Source organism: Anas platyrhynchos, chromosome 2, assembly GCF_047663525.1.
Source record: "Anas platyrhynchos isolate ZD024472 breed Pekin duck chromosome 2, IASCAAS_PekinDuck_T2T, whole genome shotgun sequence".
Lineage (NCBI taxonomy): Eukaryota > Metazoa > Chordata > Aves > Anseriformes > Anatidae > Anas > Anas platyrhynchos.
The window spans coordinates 5,531,084-5,547,124 of NC_092588.1; the positions used below are offsets into that span (position 1 = coordinate 5,531,084).

Here is a 16,041-nt window from a genome sequence, read left to right on the forward strand (position 1 = left end):
ACAGCTTATTGTAATCATCCATCTTCACCTTTTTTTTTTTTTTTCCTGCTTGAAAGATTCTATCTCATATTCTCTGGGCACTATACAAGCCTTTGACATTACTGTAAGTTTTAACTGTTCTTCCAGATCCCTGCTGAAAACCATCACATTCATTTTTCCTTTCTGTAGTTTACTCATCCATCAACTGCCAATGTTTTTCAAGTTGCTTTTCAAGGACCGTAATTCACTGATTTACATGTAAAACCTCCAATAATTGCATAAAACTTCCACTCTCAGTCCTAGAAGGTAGTTATAACAGAAAGAAAGGGGCTGTGTTAAGTCTTTTACAGTTTATGGCACATCACTTTGTGTTCATTGTCTTACAGAGTTTTACTGGTTATATGAAACTAATGAAAAACCAATCCTCTGTTTGTACAAAAACTGTACACTGTTTGTTCTATGTTTGACCCATGAAAACTTAGAAAGTCTCTGCATTTCCTAGTTGTTGTGTGAGTGTTCATTTCTGATTCTGTGCTGAGACCTTTAATCTTTTAGAATAGGAAATGCTGTCTTTGTGTGTGCTTTATTTCTTTAGTTGTGTTGTGTATGACAGTCATGTTCTAATCTGTGTTTACAAGCCATAGGTGTTACCCTCACAAACAAAAAGCTGTCTTTCTGAATGAGGAACAATATTTTGAGAAGAGATGAACCACTGCAACCCCATTCTGGAGGAGAAACTTAAATTGTAATGAATTTTAGGTACCAGGCCGCAAAAGAGAGAGTGTGAACCGTGTCAAAGACCTTAAAGAAGTTCGGGTAGAGGACATCAGTTACTCTTCCCTTGTCCACTGATGTAGTCACTCTGTCATGATTCACTGTGTGTCAGATCACTCTTCATCTCCATTTTGCTCATGTCCCAGACTTCCTTCTTTTGGAAGTCAGCTCAGGGGCAATGGATGGAAGATGCTCAGGTTTTGTATTCATTTGGAACTGGACAATTGCCAGGCTGTGCATGAGCTGAAAATCTCTCCTTGGTCTGCTGGGTTAGACGTACCCATTATGTCCCCAATGAGTCTGCATCTCTGTTTCAAGGTCATTTTGGCTTTCAGTCTTCTGGGAAGGTGTGAGAATCAAAATGTGAAAAGATTTGTACATTTTTTAAAGGAGCAGCCTCTGAGAAGCCATTTCCTGGCTATCATTTTCTCTTGTCTCCTGTTTCCAAGAGTGGGATCCAAAGCTCAACAAAGTTGAATGTAAATAATGCCTCCAAATCTAAATACTTGTATATTCATTTTAGTCTAAAAACATTGCAGAAACACTTTAGAACTCTCATGAGACACCATGTTTGTCTGGCTGTACATCTTATGCTAATAAAATAGCTGTAACGTAAAAGTTTGAATTAAGAAAGAAAAGAATGACCTTCGGTAATATTCAGCTCCCTTTATATCTATTAAACAATTTCTATAAGTGCTTCTTGTTGGCACCCACAGCAGTTAAGGACTGCATACCTCTGTGAGATTATTGAAGTATAAGTTTTTTTCAGATGCTTCAGTTACAAGAGCACAAAATCTCTTCTCTAGCTGCTCATATAATTTAAAAATGGATTGAAAAATGTTACTATTTGACTGTGAAACTAAATTAAACCATGTTTCCCAGGTTTCTCATTGCCTTTGAGAAAAGGATCCAAGTGTCATATCCTTACTGGGGTTCTAATTTTCTGCCCTTTCCTTTGCCTGCCTCTCTTTGCCCGTCTCTTTCATTTTACTCTGCTGTTCACTATTCTACTACCTACTCCTCTTCACCCCTACTTTGCTATGCTGCCTGAAAGTAAAGTAAAGGGCAGATTGCTTTAAGAGTATGGATATGGGACCAAATAAAAGGCAGCATTGCTACCTTGGTGAGCATAAAAGGGCAAGAACCCCTGAGGTGAGCATAAAAGGAGATATAAAAAGTGCTGGTTGGTGCAATTGTCAGAGAGCTGCAGGGATGCAAGGGCTGGAGCTTTTATGGCCTGTAGGGTTGCAAGTTTCTGCAGTGAAGTGATATCTGATGAAGCTAGAAGTATAAAAATTATCAAGGCTGTGGCTTACCTGGATACAAATGAAAGCCTCAACTCAAAGGCATCAGGTGCCTAGTGTAGGCTCTGATTCAGTAACACAATGAAGTATGGAAGCTGTTCTGTTAAGTTCAGTGCTTGTTTGCCAAAAGGTATATATTTTTCCACATCGCATTCAGAGCATTCAGCTTTGGAGAGCTTCCAGCCCTCATTCTTGGGTTCTAAACAGAATCACAGAATCACAGAATTTCTAGGTTGCAAGAGACCTCAAGATCATCGAGTCCAACCTCTGACCTAACACTAACAGTCCCCACTAAACCATATCCCTAAGCTCTACATCTAAACGTCTTTTAAAGACGTCCAGGGATGGTGACTCCACCACTTCCCTGGGCAGCCTGTTCCAATGTCTAAACATACCTATCTGTGTTTCATCCTGGGACATACTAAGCATCTTCAGCAAGGTGCTGAGACCCCTCACACATACTGTTTGCTTGGGTGATAATCACACAAATACTTCTAATGTTTGTAGAGCTTGACACCATTTATTGTTAGAACAGGATTTTCTATTAAAATAAAAAATAAAATTCTGATAAGTTGGCTTCCAAATGTTTACAATTGGAGAATTTCCTCTTATTGCATGCCTCCTTGTGTCTGCATGCTACAGCCTCCTTGTAGGTGGGCAATTTGCTTTCAGTAGACCAACTATGGCTTCTAGCAAGTCAAGGGCTGTATTAATAACAGTACTGCAAGGAGGGTATGGATTGCACTCCTCTTTCTCTATTAATATTAGATCTACCTTCATCAAAAGTTAAAGAGCCTGGGGATAAATCTGCCATGAGAATCGTGGAAACTTGATGTGATAAATGAAGTTGGAGTGCCGTAGTTGCTTTTGACTAACCTGCTGTTGTGGGCATTATGGAGGACGCTCTGTGACAGACCTGTCACCTTGTTCAGTGTTTGTGTAAGACTGAGCACTGAGGGCTGAGGAAAGCCTTCCTCTTGACACCTCCAACAGCCATATTTATGTTTCCAAAATTAGAAGTTTTTTTAGGCAGAAGCCCTGAGCTGTCCATGTTGTTCCTTCTGCTGACAAAAAAGTGGGAAGGAAATGCTGATGGTGGGAAGGGTGATGGCAGTTGAGAAGAACAACCTACTGCTTACTGGTAGCTCCTGTGTCACACGTTCTCACTCCTGTATTTTGGGGCTCTTCAGCACCGTGCTAGGAGCCCGTGGTAGAGGTGGTCACACAGGTTTCTTGAAATACCATTTCATTGAGAAAGCAGCCTGACTGATGTGTTTGTAGATGTGTTTAGGTTCACAGGAAATATCCAACAAATGAAATGTTTGGAAATAAGCTTGCAGTTTCACTTCAAAGCTTACATCTGAGTTGTATGCATTTTTAATCACATAAGAATGCAACAGAATAGGTATTATTTTCCCTTCTTTACAGTAGTGCATTTAATATAATTAAGAAAAGCTTTAAGGTCATCCATTTTTATTCTTTTCTCAGTCGATGTACTTCTAGTCGCTGTTACAATGGAGTGTGACATCCAAATGTCACTTGTTTGCATGTGATTCTTTGTGGTGTAGTAACAAACTTCTTGATTGTAACATGAAAGATTCTGCCTCATATGAAGAGAAAAATATTTTTGCAATTGGAAATCTTTCATTTTTGTTACGCTCAGCCCTCCCCCAGCCCCTCTCGGCCGCCCCTTCCTCCTCACCCATGGCCCTGCTCCAGTGGGGGCCCTGCCCTGGGCTGCAGCCCTTCAGGAACACCCTTCTCCCGCGGGGGCTCCCCACGGCCACAGGTCCCTCAGGAAATGTCCCCCTGCTGTGGTGTGGGCCCTCCCCGGGCTGCAGGGTGGAGATCTGCTCCAGCGGGGGCTCTGCAGGGCTGCCGGGGAATCCCTGCTGCCTGTGGGCCTGGAGCCCCTCCCGCCCTCCTCCTGCTGGGGCCTGGGCCCTCTGCTGCTTCTCCCTCGCACTGGGCCTCCTCCTCGACCTGTGCCCACTCTGCCCTTTAGGAAATCTAGAAGATTTCTAGAAGAGGAGGCTGAGGGGAGACCTCATCGCAGTCTACAACTTCCTCGTAAGGGGGTGTCGAGAGGCAGGAGACCTTTTCTCCATTAACACCAGCGACAGGACCCGCGGGAAGGGGGTTAAGCTGAGGCAGGGGAAGTTTAGGCTTGACATCAGGAGGGGGTTCTTCACAGAGAGAGTGGTTGCACACTGGAACAGGCTCCCCAGGGAAGTGGTCACTGCACCGAGCCTGACTGAATTTAAGAAGAGATTGGACTGTGCACTTAGTCACATGGTCTGAACTTTTGGGTAGACCTGTGCGGTGTCAAGAGTTGGACTTGATGATCCTTAAGGGTCCCTTCCAACTCAGGATATTCTATGATTCTATGATTCTATGATTCTATGAAATCTGGTTTCCCTGAGGTGCCACCAGCTCGGGGCTGGGCTCAGCTGGGCCCTGCCATGGGGCTGTTGGAGCCACCACAGAGGCCCTGCAGCCCCTGGCCAGCACCTAGGCCCAGACATTCAGTTCAGTATCATTGTTTGTTAGCGGGCTCCTGTTCACCTTTGATGATTAATGTATATTTTATATGCATTATTCTGTAATGACTTATATTCCAGTCAGCAATATGCAGAGCCGCTTTGAGCCCTGTGCTGGTCATGGTTGACTTTGGATGCTGATCATGGAAGAACTTGCTGATGAACTGCTTCTCTGGAGGTGTTTGTGAACCATGGACACTGGCTGCTGTTTAGCATAAAGAGATCTAAGAGTTTGTCCTATATTGCGGTTGTATTGTAGAGCTTTCTCATGTTTGTTTTTTTTTGCACACTATTTTATATAGCAATATGATTCTTCCCCCTCCCAACCACCACCTCTTGAGTTTCATCTTCCAGTATCTGTCTAGGAAATAATACTTTGTAGCTTGGTTCATTAATTGTTGGGTGAAATCCTAGGTGCTCCGTTTCTCTGGAAATCATTGTCGATAATCATAATTGCTTCATCTAACCTGCAGAAACTTCTGGAATATGCAGCAGGTAGCTCTCAGAGGGTAGCACACTTTGTATTCCTCTTCTGGGAATCATCAACACAAGACAAAAAGGTCTGCTAATATGCTAATATTGCCAAAGAACAAATGTATATTCTTTCCAGCAGGGGAAAAAAAAAAAAAAAAGAAAAGAAAAAAAAGAAAAAAAAGTTTAAACTCCCTTTATAGCCAATGATGTAACTTCTTGGATAGAGATTTGATGTCTCTTCTCATGTTGTTCTTAGGAATTTTTACCTCATTGTTTTCCTAAAGAGTGTACTGCTTTGGCTGCCCTGCAGCAGCAATTTGATAGTTTTGCTGACAGGGACTGCTGGAGGGCAACTCCGAGACACTGGTCTGAGGAGCAACAGAATCTCAAGGCTGAGTGACAGAGCTCAGCCTAGAGCTCAGCCTACAGTTGTTTTGTTTACAGTATGTACTAGCTTAAGGGTTGTTTATTAAAACACAGCCTGAAATGGAATGAAATGTTAAGCCTTGGAGTTTGTCAGATATAATTCATAGCAAGCAGAAGCTATGTAGTTTTGTAGTTTTCTGGTTCCTGTGGCAGTGGTACCGAGCCAATCTTTTTGCTTTCCATGCTGCAGAAATGGATAGGGAGGAGCAGCCTAGTCTATCAGGGCTGCTGGTGGGAGTGATCTGGCTTGGTAGAGTGATGCATCAATATTACCCAACAAATTGCTTCTCTCAGACTAGTCATCCCCAATCCCATCTTCTTAGTCTAGTCTCTGTTATGTCACTGCTGGGCAATGGCTTGGGAAGGCAATTACGCAGCAGCTTGTAGGACTAGATGGGAGCTGAGATGGTCTAGCATTGATCAGAGCGGAGGAAGCAAAGGGGTGAGTCCAAGTATCAGTAACAAGGCTGATATCAGCCTTCTCCATGGATGTGTTCCTTTTCTGTTTTGTTGTAAATCTGTTGGAATTAGGCACTGCCCTGTGTTCTGGTTAGATTACTAGAGATGGAATGGTGACCTATCTGAAACAAAATATATTTGATTCTCATAAAACTAAATATTTCCACTGTGCATTTGAGTAAAAAAAAATCAATCAAACAAAAAACATCCAAACAAACACACACACACACACACACACACACACACACACACACACAAAACAAAAACAAAAACAAAAAAAACCTGCACCTTGCCTGAGCGTTAAGTGAGCAGTTAACATCTAAGAGTGATGTTGGTGCTCCTTAGAGGAGGTCTGACCATCACAGAGCTGGGAGGGTGAAAGGTTCTGGTAGCTTTGCCCTTTGAAAGGGGGAGGCAAGGGGTGGCTGCATAACCCAACACAACCATTAGTGGAGTCAGGCTCCTGAGGGAGGTTTTAACGTCAGTGCCCTAGGTGAGTCAGTACAGGTCGTCAAGGATTAATGAGTGTCCAGGCATAGAAAAACAAAGTTAACATTCAAATTAGCAATGACTTTAAAGACGAGCAGTTCACAAATGACCAGTGAAGATGCCAATAGCAAATTCATTGCTACCAGGGTGACCCGTGCAGAATGTCTCATAGGAGAGATGGGACTTGGTGGTACAGGCTGCCTACGTAAATAACATTGGTCCTGCAAATGAGAAGGATCCAGGCCCTATAAATTATTCAGAAATTAACTGAGCTTCCCCTAAAAATAAATTGGCTTTTTTTCATCCCTGCCTCTGCTAGGAGGCTGTTTCATAGCCTTGCTCCTTTGCCAGCTACAACTTCATATTTCTAAATTGCATTTATTCATGGGCAGTTATACGTGGTTGTTTTTGTGCCAATGTTGTACTTTCTTGTACCTCACTCTCCTTCTTTCTTCCTGATGTTTTTCCTTTCAGTGTATTTATAGATAGAGAGGGGATCTGATTGCTCTGTGTTTTGCTGAGTTGTGTGCCAAGTTCCTTTAGTTCTTTTTTTTTTTTTTTTTTTTGAAATCAGCTTGCTGTTTCCTCATCTTCCCCTCACAGCACCTGTTCCACATTATCTGACAATTTTCAATTTTCCATGGTCTCCCTACTTTACTAAAGTCTAAATAAGCTTTTTTTACACTGTTCTTGTTTAAAAACATAAAACAACCAACCAACCCAAAAAAAAAAACCAAAACAAAAAACAACAGTAACAACAACAAAAAATGCACACACGCAAACAGCAACAGCAGCTGTTTACTCAAAGAGAGGTACCACCTAACCTAACTCTAATGAGCCAGACACAGCCTGTGGATTGGATATTGGATTAGATTATTAGACTGGATGTTAGGAAAAGATTCTTCACTGAGAGTGGTTGGGCACTGGAACAGGCTCCCCAGGGGAAACGGTCACGGCACCAAGCCTGCTGGAGCCATGACTTGGACTACATAATCCTTGTGGGTCCGCTGCAACTCAGGATATTCCATAATTTTGTGATTGCATTTGTAGTGAAACGGTAATTTTATTGCAATTTCTTGTTTATTTCTTAATTATTACTTCTTTCAAAATCTACAGTAAAGCCTTGTGTAGGACGCCACTCAAAAACCCATAGGTGTCCATTTAAACACCTTTGAAAAATTACTTTCTTCTGCACATCTCCAGCCCTACAGTATATTTATTGATTTCTTGGGTTTGTTGTAAATCTATATGATCAATTTTCCGGACCATGTGACACTTCTGCCAGGGTTTTCAAGCTTCCTCCTCACTAAGCTTGCTGATCTCTTTGATTTTGGCATCTTGGTTATGATCTTTTCCAAAGCTTTGTACTCTTCTTTAGCTTTCCTATCTGTGTTCTTCATGAAAAGTAAGCAGGAGAGCAAAACATTTTGTTATTTTGAGGGAGAATATATATTTTTTTAATAACAATATATATTGTTAGTCAGTGTTGTATCACTATTGGGCAGCCCTTTCCTTTGCTTGCTCATATGTGGTGGAGAACATCCTGAAACTATATTAGTGGCTTTTGCAATGCTTACCTCAGCCTGATTTTCCAGTGCTAGGTATAAATTTGACTTTAGATCCATTTCCCATTCCTTGTTGTTTTTGTGTTCACTCCATTTTGGAGATGTTTATTCAGCCGGGTTGAGCTGAAGTACGTCTCTGCAGGAATTCTTCCCAGCCCTGCAATGCAGATAGTAGCTACTTTAACGCAAATAGCGTTTGTTCAATAGCCTCCATGCTCAGCTCAGACCACTCTCAAGGCTCTGCTGCTCCAGTGTCCAAATAGCAAATACATGTGGTCTGCTCAGATGAGAAGAGGTCAAGAAGACTCCAAAGAGAGCTCACATCTCCATATTGATCCTTCTCTTTCTTGGGTGGATTGAAAGAGACTGGTGACAATGACCAGCCTTTGAAGCCATTTCCTGATGAAGGTAGTTAGAGCCAGCTATAGATGTTTAGGTTCATTCTGAGGAAAAACAGGAACACTTAATGCTCAGCTGTACCTGTTGCTTCAGCATGATTTATCTATCCCATTTCTAGTTCATACAGCACCCCAGTGTAACAGAAGGAGTAGTAATCGCTAGTGTTAAAAGCTGTTTTCCATCTGCCATCCTGTTAGCAAGGACAGAGCACGGTATTCACTCATATAAGAGCATGGATATTTGTAGAGGTACTGACAGAGAGAGTATTTTATTATTTGCTCTCATTAGTGGGGGTCTGTTTTATGTCTTGTTCCCAGTAATACTTTTACAGCACAGTCAAGAAGGGAGTAGGGCAGTGGCATGGGGAAGTGGAGCTATTTGTCTGTGTTTGCTGCTGAAAAAAAAATACGGGATGCCATGCTTACAATGGACTGTATTTTGATCAAGAAAACCCTCTTCAGTAATGCACAAACTATTTTGAAGTAATCATCCAACTTCACAGTATGGGAACAGGAACCTTAATTTTCATGTTTTTGCTTAGTTGTAAAGTCAGTATTTGATAATTCCTCCCTACTTGCAAATAGAGGAAGATCTGGGGAAGAACGGGCAACATTTGTCTGTCTTGTGATTTAAACATTGATTTGGGGATTAAAATTAGAAATGCAGATAATGGGTTTAATTTAGTTTCCTGTAGTATGTTTACTTTAACTGCACAACAGAGGGTCTGGTGAAACTCAAATGAGGATGTCTTTGCCCTTTTTTGGTCACCTAAATTGAAGCTACTTTTTGCTCTTATTATGTATGTGGTATTTATAATCTCCTTCAGAGCTATTGTTAACATTTTGCCTGAAAACTTTCATTGAAAAATGACTTGTTCTCCAAAATTTTCAGTGAAACTATTCTGTTTTAAAGCACTGAATTGATAAAATATGAGCATTTCTTTTACATTTTTAATTTATTCTTCTGTTTTGATCCCTTGATGCTTTCACTGCCCTATCTGTTGAATTCCATGAATATCAGTGGGATGTTGGGGACTTAATTCTCCATTGTTCTTTGCATTAATCTAATGGACCAACAGTGACACTACCTCATGGTGCAAGACATTGCAGCATGCACATAACGCATGGTTCCACAGAGCTTGGAAGACAAGAGATATTCACAAGTCTCCTCTGTATTCTGGGTATAGAATCATTCTCTAAGGCCTTTCTTTAGGACGAGTGTATCACATTCCATGATGGAATTCCAGTATGGAATTCATACTGGAAAATGGCATTTATCTGACTTGTGTCAGCTTCTGGACTCTTCTCACAGAGGCCACCTCTGCAGTGCCCTGCTACCATATCTTTGCCATATAAACCCAATACACACATATAAAATCTAAGGGAAAATGATAGTCATATTCCTCAGCATTGCAGACCTCACCAGTCTCTAGATTCTCTTCACATCTAGACCTGTAAACTAATTTTAACCTTTATCATGGAGTGCCTTAGCTTTCTATCATTTTTTGGTGCAGTTTTTGTTTTGAACAGTTAAACACATTGGGTACAGGGAAATAGGTATATTTATGACTTCATTCAAATGATTTTGCCAGAATAAAGGAGATGAACAGGGAGAGGTTAAAATAAGATAAAGAGCTAGTTATTTTATGCCATTGCACCTAGCCTACTTTGAAAAAAACAACAGTAAATTTAATATTTAGGTATCTTCATGTATTTTTGATGTCCAACGCTGTGTTACAGTTAGCAGTTCTAGTCTGGGCCAAGTGAAGCCATTTTCCTGATGAAAATGTTTAGGGCTGTTTGAGATGCTTACAAAGCATTGGGTAGTGTCTGTGGACAAAGGAGCAGCTTAGAGGGGCTGTGGTGGGCTGAGCACAACCCCCATCCCATTCCCTGAACTGCTCAAGAGGATGGAGAGGAGTTAGAAGTGATGGAGTGATGTTGAACCTGGGAAAAGGGGCATGGAGTTGGGGGGAGGTGTTTCTTACTACTTAAATTAGCAAGAAATTATACTAATTTTCCCAAAGGCGAGTCTGTTTTGGCAGTGATCCTAACTGGTAGATGACCTACCTGTCTTTATCTTGACCCACAAGATTTTTCATATTTTCTCCTGCTGTTCTGTTGAGGAGGGTGGGTGAAGGAGCAGCTAGGTGGAAATTTGGCTCTTAGGCAATGCTAACCTATCACAGTCTTAATAGGCAAATATCTAAGAGTTACCAGGCAGTTTTGCATGTTATTCTTACGAATAAATCTAGTCAAAGGGACATGGAGCAAAACATCATTAATATGTGCATACTGAGTAGTGTCCTATTACCCTGCCTTGGCAATGCACTAATACCACAGTGCTGTAATGTTGAAATGTTTAGACTGTGTGTATAGCCCAAGGAGGGTATTTTTGTCAGTTAAATATTTGTATTGCATATAATTGTAATGAAAATACAAAGGGTCTTAAGGCATAATTCTGGTACTCGCTCTTGAAGAAATCAGCAACAATAAGTCAAAACTCTTAATCATTGTACAAGAACAGTGTAAGGGAGAGAAGGATCGAGCAGTTTGATTGTTGGTATTTTAACTGGATATTGTATGTTTAGAATCTGAGCTTTTTTGTTTGTTTGTTTTCTTTTCTGAAAACTAAAATATAATAGAGAGGTTTTATTTCCAAGTTCTTGCCTGAAACAGAAACCAAAAAGTGCTAGGGGTTGTGCTAGGACTATACCCCAGTGGCTGGGATCTGCAAGTTGGAGTAGGTAGGGTAAGGTGAGCTTCCAGCTGTGAGGGACCGTGAGAGAATTGTCTCAAAGACATTTTTTTATTGTTTTTCTCTCCCCATCAAACCCCTTCCATCAGCTTTCAACCTAGCAGAGAGAGATCTAGATTATTCACTATTACATCCCGAGTAAAGATTACATTGCTAAGCATGACCTGTATGAGCTGTTGTTTATTCAGCAGTTCTCAGAAGACTGGATTTTCTAACAGTTCATTTCCACATACTGTTATACTCTTCTTCTGTTTCTCCAACAATTCTGCCAACTGTCATAAAGTCTTCAGGTTCTGGGTAGACCTTTACAATTCTAATTTAGCTTTTATTTTTGTATTTAGAGGATGAACACAAATCAGGCTGAAAATGTCTCCATGCACTTGTAAGACAACCCTGATGTGAGGCATTTATAAATGAATAAACCAAACATAGGCTGGAAGGGAAAATGCAAAGAAAGGGGAATTGACACCAGCATGGTTTTGCAGCAGCTCAGTGGGAGAGCTGTGAACTGTCAGAGGTGTCCTGTACTACAGCGAAGTGGCTTAGGAGCTGTAATATCTACTGGAGTGCATCACCTGTTATTCCTTGCTTAAGAAAGTGACAACGAGGGAAGACTAGGATAAGTTTATTTCTCTGTGTGGACTGAGCTCATATCTGCAAACTTTGTAAAGTACCTTGCACTGTGTGCAATAAACTGGTGAAACTGCTGAAGTTTTCTTTCTTTTTTTTATTTTTTTATTTTTGGTCATCCTTCAGTTAACATATGCAATACCTATAGGATAGCAAGTAACTAGGAAACAACTGCTTAGGGTATGATTGAAGCCAAGGGCAACATTTTAAAGATATGATATGCTCAATATGGAACACAGGAATGATAATCCCTATGTATAAAATTAGTTTTTCTGGATATGAGATCAGCACATCTGTTTTCCTTCCACAGAAGTTTCCAATTCCTTTATTTTGCATTAAATTTTTGTCACTCCTGGTCTGATCTCCCTGCATTTTTCCATAGGTATTTCTCCATCTCTTTTTTTTCCTGCAAGAAACCAAGATCATTTCACAGCCTTTCCTTATCAGTCACACATTTGGTCTCTGTTCATTCAGACTGCTGTAAAACAGGATGGGGATGATAACGTCAGTATAAATTATAACTTCAGTTAAAAACTACAAAGCAGAGAAAAGGGCTCATTATTTCTGAGCTAGTCTGTTCTGGGCCCTTCTGTTTGTGTCTAGATGCCCAGGATATGTTCTCAAAGATTTTTTAGACGGATGAAACAGTCACCTGTGTAACAGCATGACGTTTTTAATTCTGTCTCCCCAGGTATTACCAGATAAGAGCTGGGCTGAAAATCCCATCCAGGATTCCTCACAGGCTGTTTGCTACAATTGCGGGACAGACAGGTAAGGAGATACCTGAGGGGTGGAACATGGCTGGAGGTGGGCCAGGGTGCGTGAGGGGAACAGGTGAAGTATGGCCATTAATTTCGAAGTCTGATCTTGGGTTTGGATCCAATCCTGTATTTCCTTACTGATCTCTGGCTGTTCAGGTTTCTGATCTTGTGTGGGATGTTACAAGTTGCTCTTGTGTTTTAGTGAATATGTGTGTTTTCATGTTCAGCTCTGGGTGTGTGCAAGGGGGCTGGTTTCAGACTGGGCCATGCTTGGGTGAGTGAGGAGGCAGCTGAAGAGTAGTCATAGAATGGTTTGTTTTGGAAGGGACCTTTCAAGATAATCCATTTTCACCCTCCCATCATGGGCAGGGACACCTCCCACCAGACCAGGTTGCCCAAAGCCCCATCCAGCCTGGCCTTGAGCACCTCCAGGGATGGGGCATCCACAGCTTCTCCGGGCAACCTGTTCTAGTGCCTCACCACCTGCTGAGTAAAGACTTAATTCTGAATATCTAATCTAATCTAATCACAGATCCACTGTGCAATCAAGATGTTACTTAAACATATGACTTATTTTCTGGACTTTCAAAGCTTGATGTGCCTTATGAATTGGGGTGGGACCGAAAGAAGGCCAAAAAAAATCACATATTGAGGAAAAAACATGCATATAAAGACACTTCTTCACTTTCTGCTGTAAAAGTGTATATAACACTGGGATGCTGTCTTGGCCTTACAGAGGTGGGAGCTTCTGAGTTAGTGAACGCTACTGAGTGTTGGCAGAAACCATACCAAATCCACAGCCAGGTTCATGTTGGAGGAAAGTGGTACAGATTTGTGTTCTCATTTTGGCTAGTGTAGAGTTAATTTTCCTACTAGTAACTGATATGATGCTGGGTTCTGGATATAGGATGAGAATAATGCTGATAACACACCAATGTTTCAGTTGTTTCAGAGCAGTGCTCACTCAAAGACAAGGACTTTCCAGATCTTTGTGCTGCCTTGCCAGTAAGGGGCTTGGGGGTGCAGCAGGAGCTGGGGAGGAACCGGACCAGGACAGCAGGCCCAGATGGACCAAAGTGATGTCCCATACCATGTGGTGTCATGCTGAAATATTACTGTGAAGTGGCTGGCTGGAGTGGGGGGGGACGCTGCTCAGGAATGGGATGGACATTGGTCAGCAGGTGACCAATTATCTCAACCCATGAGCTTTTACTTTTTTTCTGTCCCGATTCTCTCCTCCTTCCCACTGGAAGATGGGGGACTGAGTGAATGGCTGTGTGCTGCTGTGCTGCCTGGTTAAACCACAGTTTGGATGTACTGTTTTTAGTATAAAGATATCCACTGGTAAAGCAATGTCATACCATAGGATTATCATATCACTTTCTCGTTTAGATGTTCTTCAGGTGTTCTTCATAATTCTGACATTTCTGGACACACATCACAGTTAGGCACACCAATTAATTCATTGCACCATTATTATTATCAGCATAGATCCTTTAAGTACTTATAGAATTTAAACTGCCCTTTTCCTCTTGGGTTTTTATTTCAGAAAAGCAATGGAAATTCATACCACTTTATCTGCAAGCACTCTTTTACATGTGGCTTTCTTTGCTAACAATGGAAGGAGTAGGTTTACTATTCTAAATGATTTCTGGATGAAAATTTTTCAGTGTTAGTGACAGCTTATAGAGAGTAAGCAATGGAGTCCTTTTCATTCAATACTGTGGAGAGAGGAATAAAAAATGTGAGTGCAAGATTAATGAGTTCTTGAACTTGAATATTACATTTTGATTTTTTAATTTTTACATTTGAAATGTTCAAATTTAACATTCTTTCATAGATTAAATATATGCTCTTTTTCAGTTTGGAAGTTTGGTTCAGTTAACTAAGATTAAATTATACATTAAAATACAAAATAATTCTACAAATTACATTTGTATAAAGTACAAATATATATACAAAAATGAAAAAAAAAAAGTCTGAAAAAAATTCCCAAACTCAAAGTCAGAGTAAAGAAATTGATTCTACAGAAAGGAAAAAGTCCAGTTCTGGTTTGGCATACACTGTAGTGTGAAAAATGCCCAAGGAAGGAAGAAAAATATTTTTCATCCTGTTCCAATGTAAAGCACCCTTGGCATATACAGAATCATATATAAAATAATTATTATTTTATTAACTTCTGTGGGATTTGCAAGAAAACTGTGGGAACTGACAGCATTAGCAATGTTTAGTTTGCTTTCTACTAGGTTGTTTTTTTTTTCATCTGCAGAAGCAGTATAGTTTCAAAGGAATAGTTTCAAGAATTCGTTGGAGGGGAAGGCACTCAGGCTTGACTTGACTCAGGCTGTTTGAACTTAAGTATGCATATAGCATGCATATATATGTGCATAAAAAATATATATATACACGTAAAAATGTATACAATTACTTAATACCTCTAACCATTATTAGTGTGGTGGTGTCCTTAAAAACAGGAGACTGGTGGCTGGTGACTTCCTCTGCTGTAAAAGGAGAGAAGTAACAAGGCTGTTTGTGCACAGTCTTCAGTTTATCTCTGCAGGTTTTGAGACCCCATGAGATTTAGTTTCCTGTCTCTGAATGACTGATGCAGCCTGCTTTTGGCTTATGAAGAGCAAACTATGCTCACCGCTTTTTCTTGTGCAGCTCATAACGTCACATACTTAACAGTCTCAGTATCAGTTCTGCAGGGCTGATGCAGACATATCTTAAAGCCAAACTGTAGAAGTGCCTTTCTGACTGCATTTATTTATTTTATTTATTGTGCCTCTTTTCAGCAGCATGGTTTATTAAAGTATGGTATGGTGGTGTCCACCGGCAGGATACATTAGACTGAATCTGCATGACTCAAACACAAACAGTCAAAGGATCTGGGAAAGTGAATGTACCATCTCATACTAGCCCATTGGTATAATTAGCTCTTTGGCAGAATTGCTTTATGATCCACTAAGTGTGTTCCATAAGTTTTTAGTGTATCATATAAATTTGGAGACAAGGATTCATAAAAGTTATGAATACACAGTCATTCAGTGGTTTCCGGGCTATAGATACAAGATGAAAGGTTGCAGGAGCTTATCTTTAAATCATATTTTTAAAACATTTTTATTTAAAAGTTTGCCAGTAAGCATACAAGGTGAAAATAGTGGGAGAAATGACAATGGTCAGAAGCAGTTACGATTAACTGTTGTATCTTGATTTCCTGGACCACCTGAGTGGAGAACAGTGGAGGCCAGACCTGTATAGGTGAAGATTACTAGTAAAGTGGTATATTTGGGGTAAATTTTAGGAGTATTATCACCTAGGAAGATATACATAGTTGAATTACATTGTTGAAGATATCAGTGTAGTTAAATCTTGGTAAAAGTATTATTTTGAATTTCCTCTGCAGTGTTTTGCAGTAGAATACATGTACATACCACCTTGAAAATATTTTTTTTTTTTTTTGGACAGAGAATTATGCTTTATT

At 40.5% G+C, this 16,041-nt stretch overlaps 1 protein-coding gene across 5 annotated transcripts in view; it reads left to right on the top strand.

Annotated features, from left to right (window-relative positions):
* FAM135B (family with sequence similarity 135 member B) overlaps positions 1-16,041 on the top strand; it is a 261,734-nt gene that overhangs the window by 143,057 nt on the left and 102,636 nt on the right. For all 5 annotated transcript variants that reach the window (XM_072034282.1, XM_072034281.1, XM_072034285.1 and 2 more), the window contains one exon: positions 12,488-12,567. In XM_072034282.1, coding sequence (XP_071890383.1) covers positions 12,488-12,567 — 80 coding nt within the window. The remainder of the gene's footprint in view (positions 1-12,487; positions 12,568-16,041) is intronic.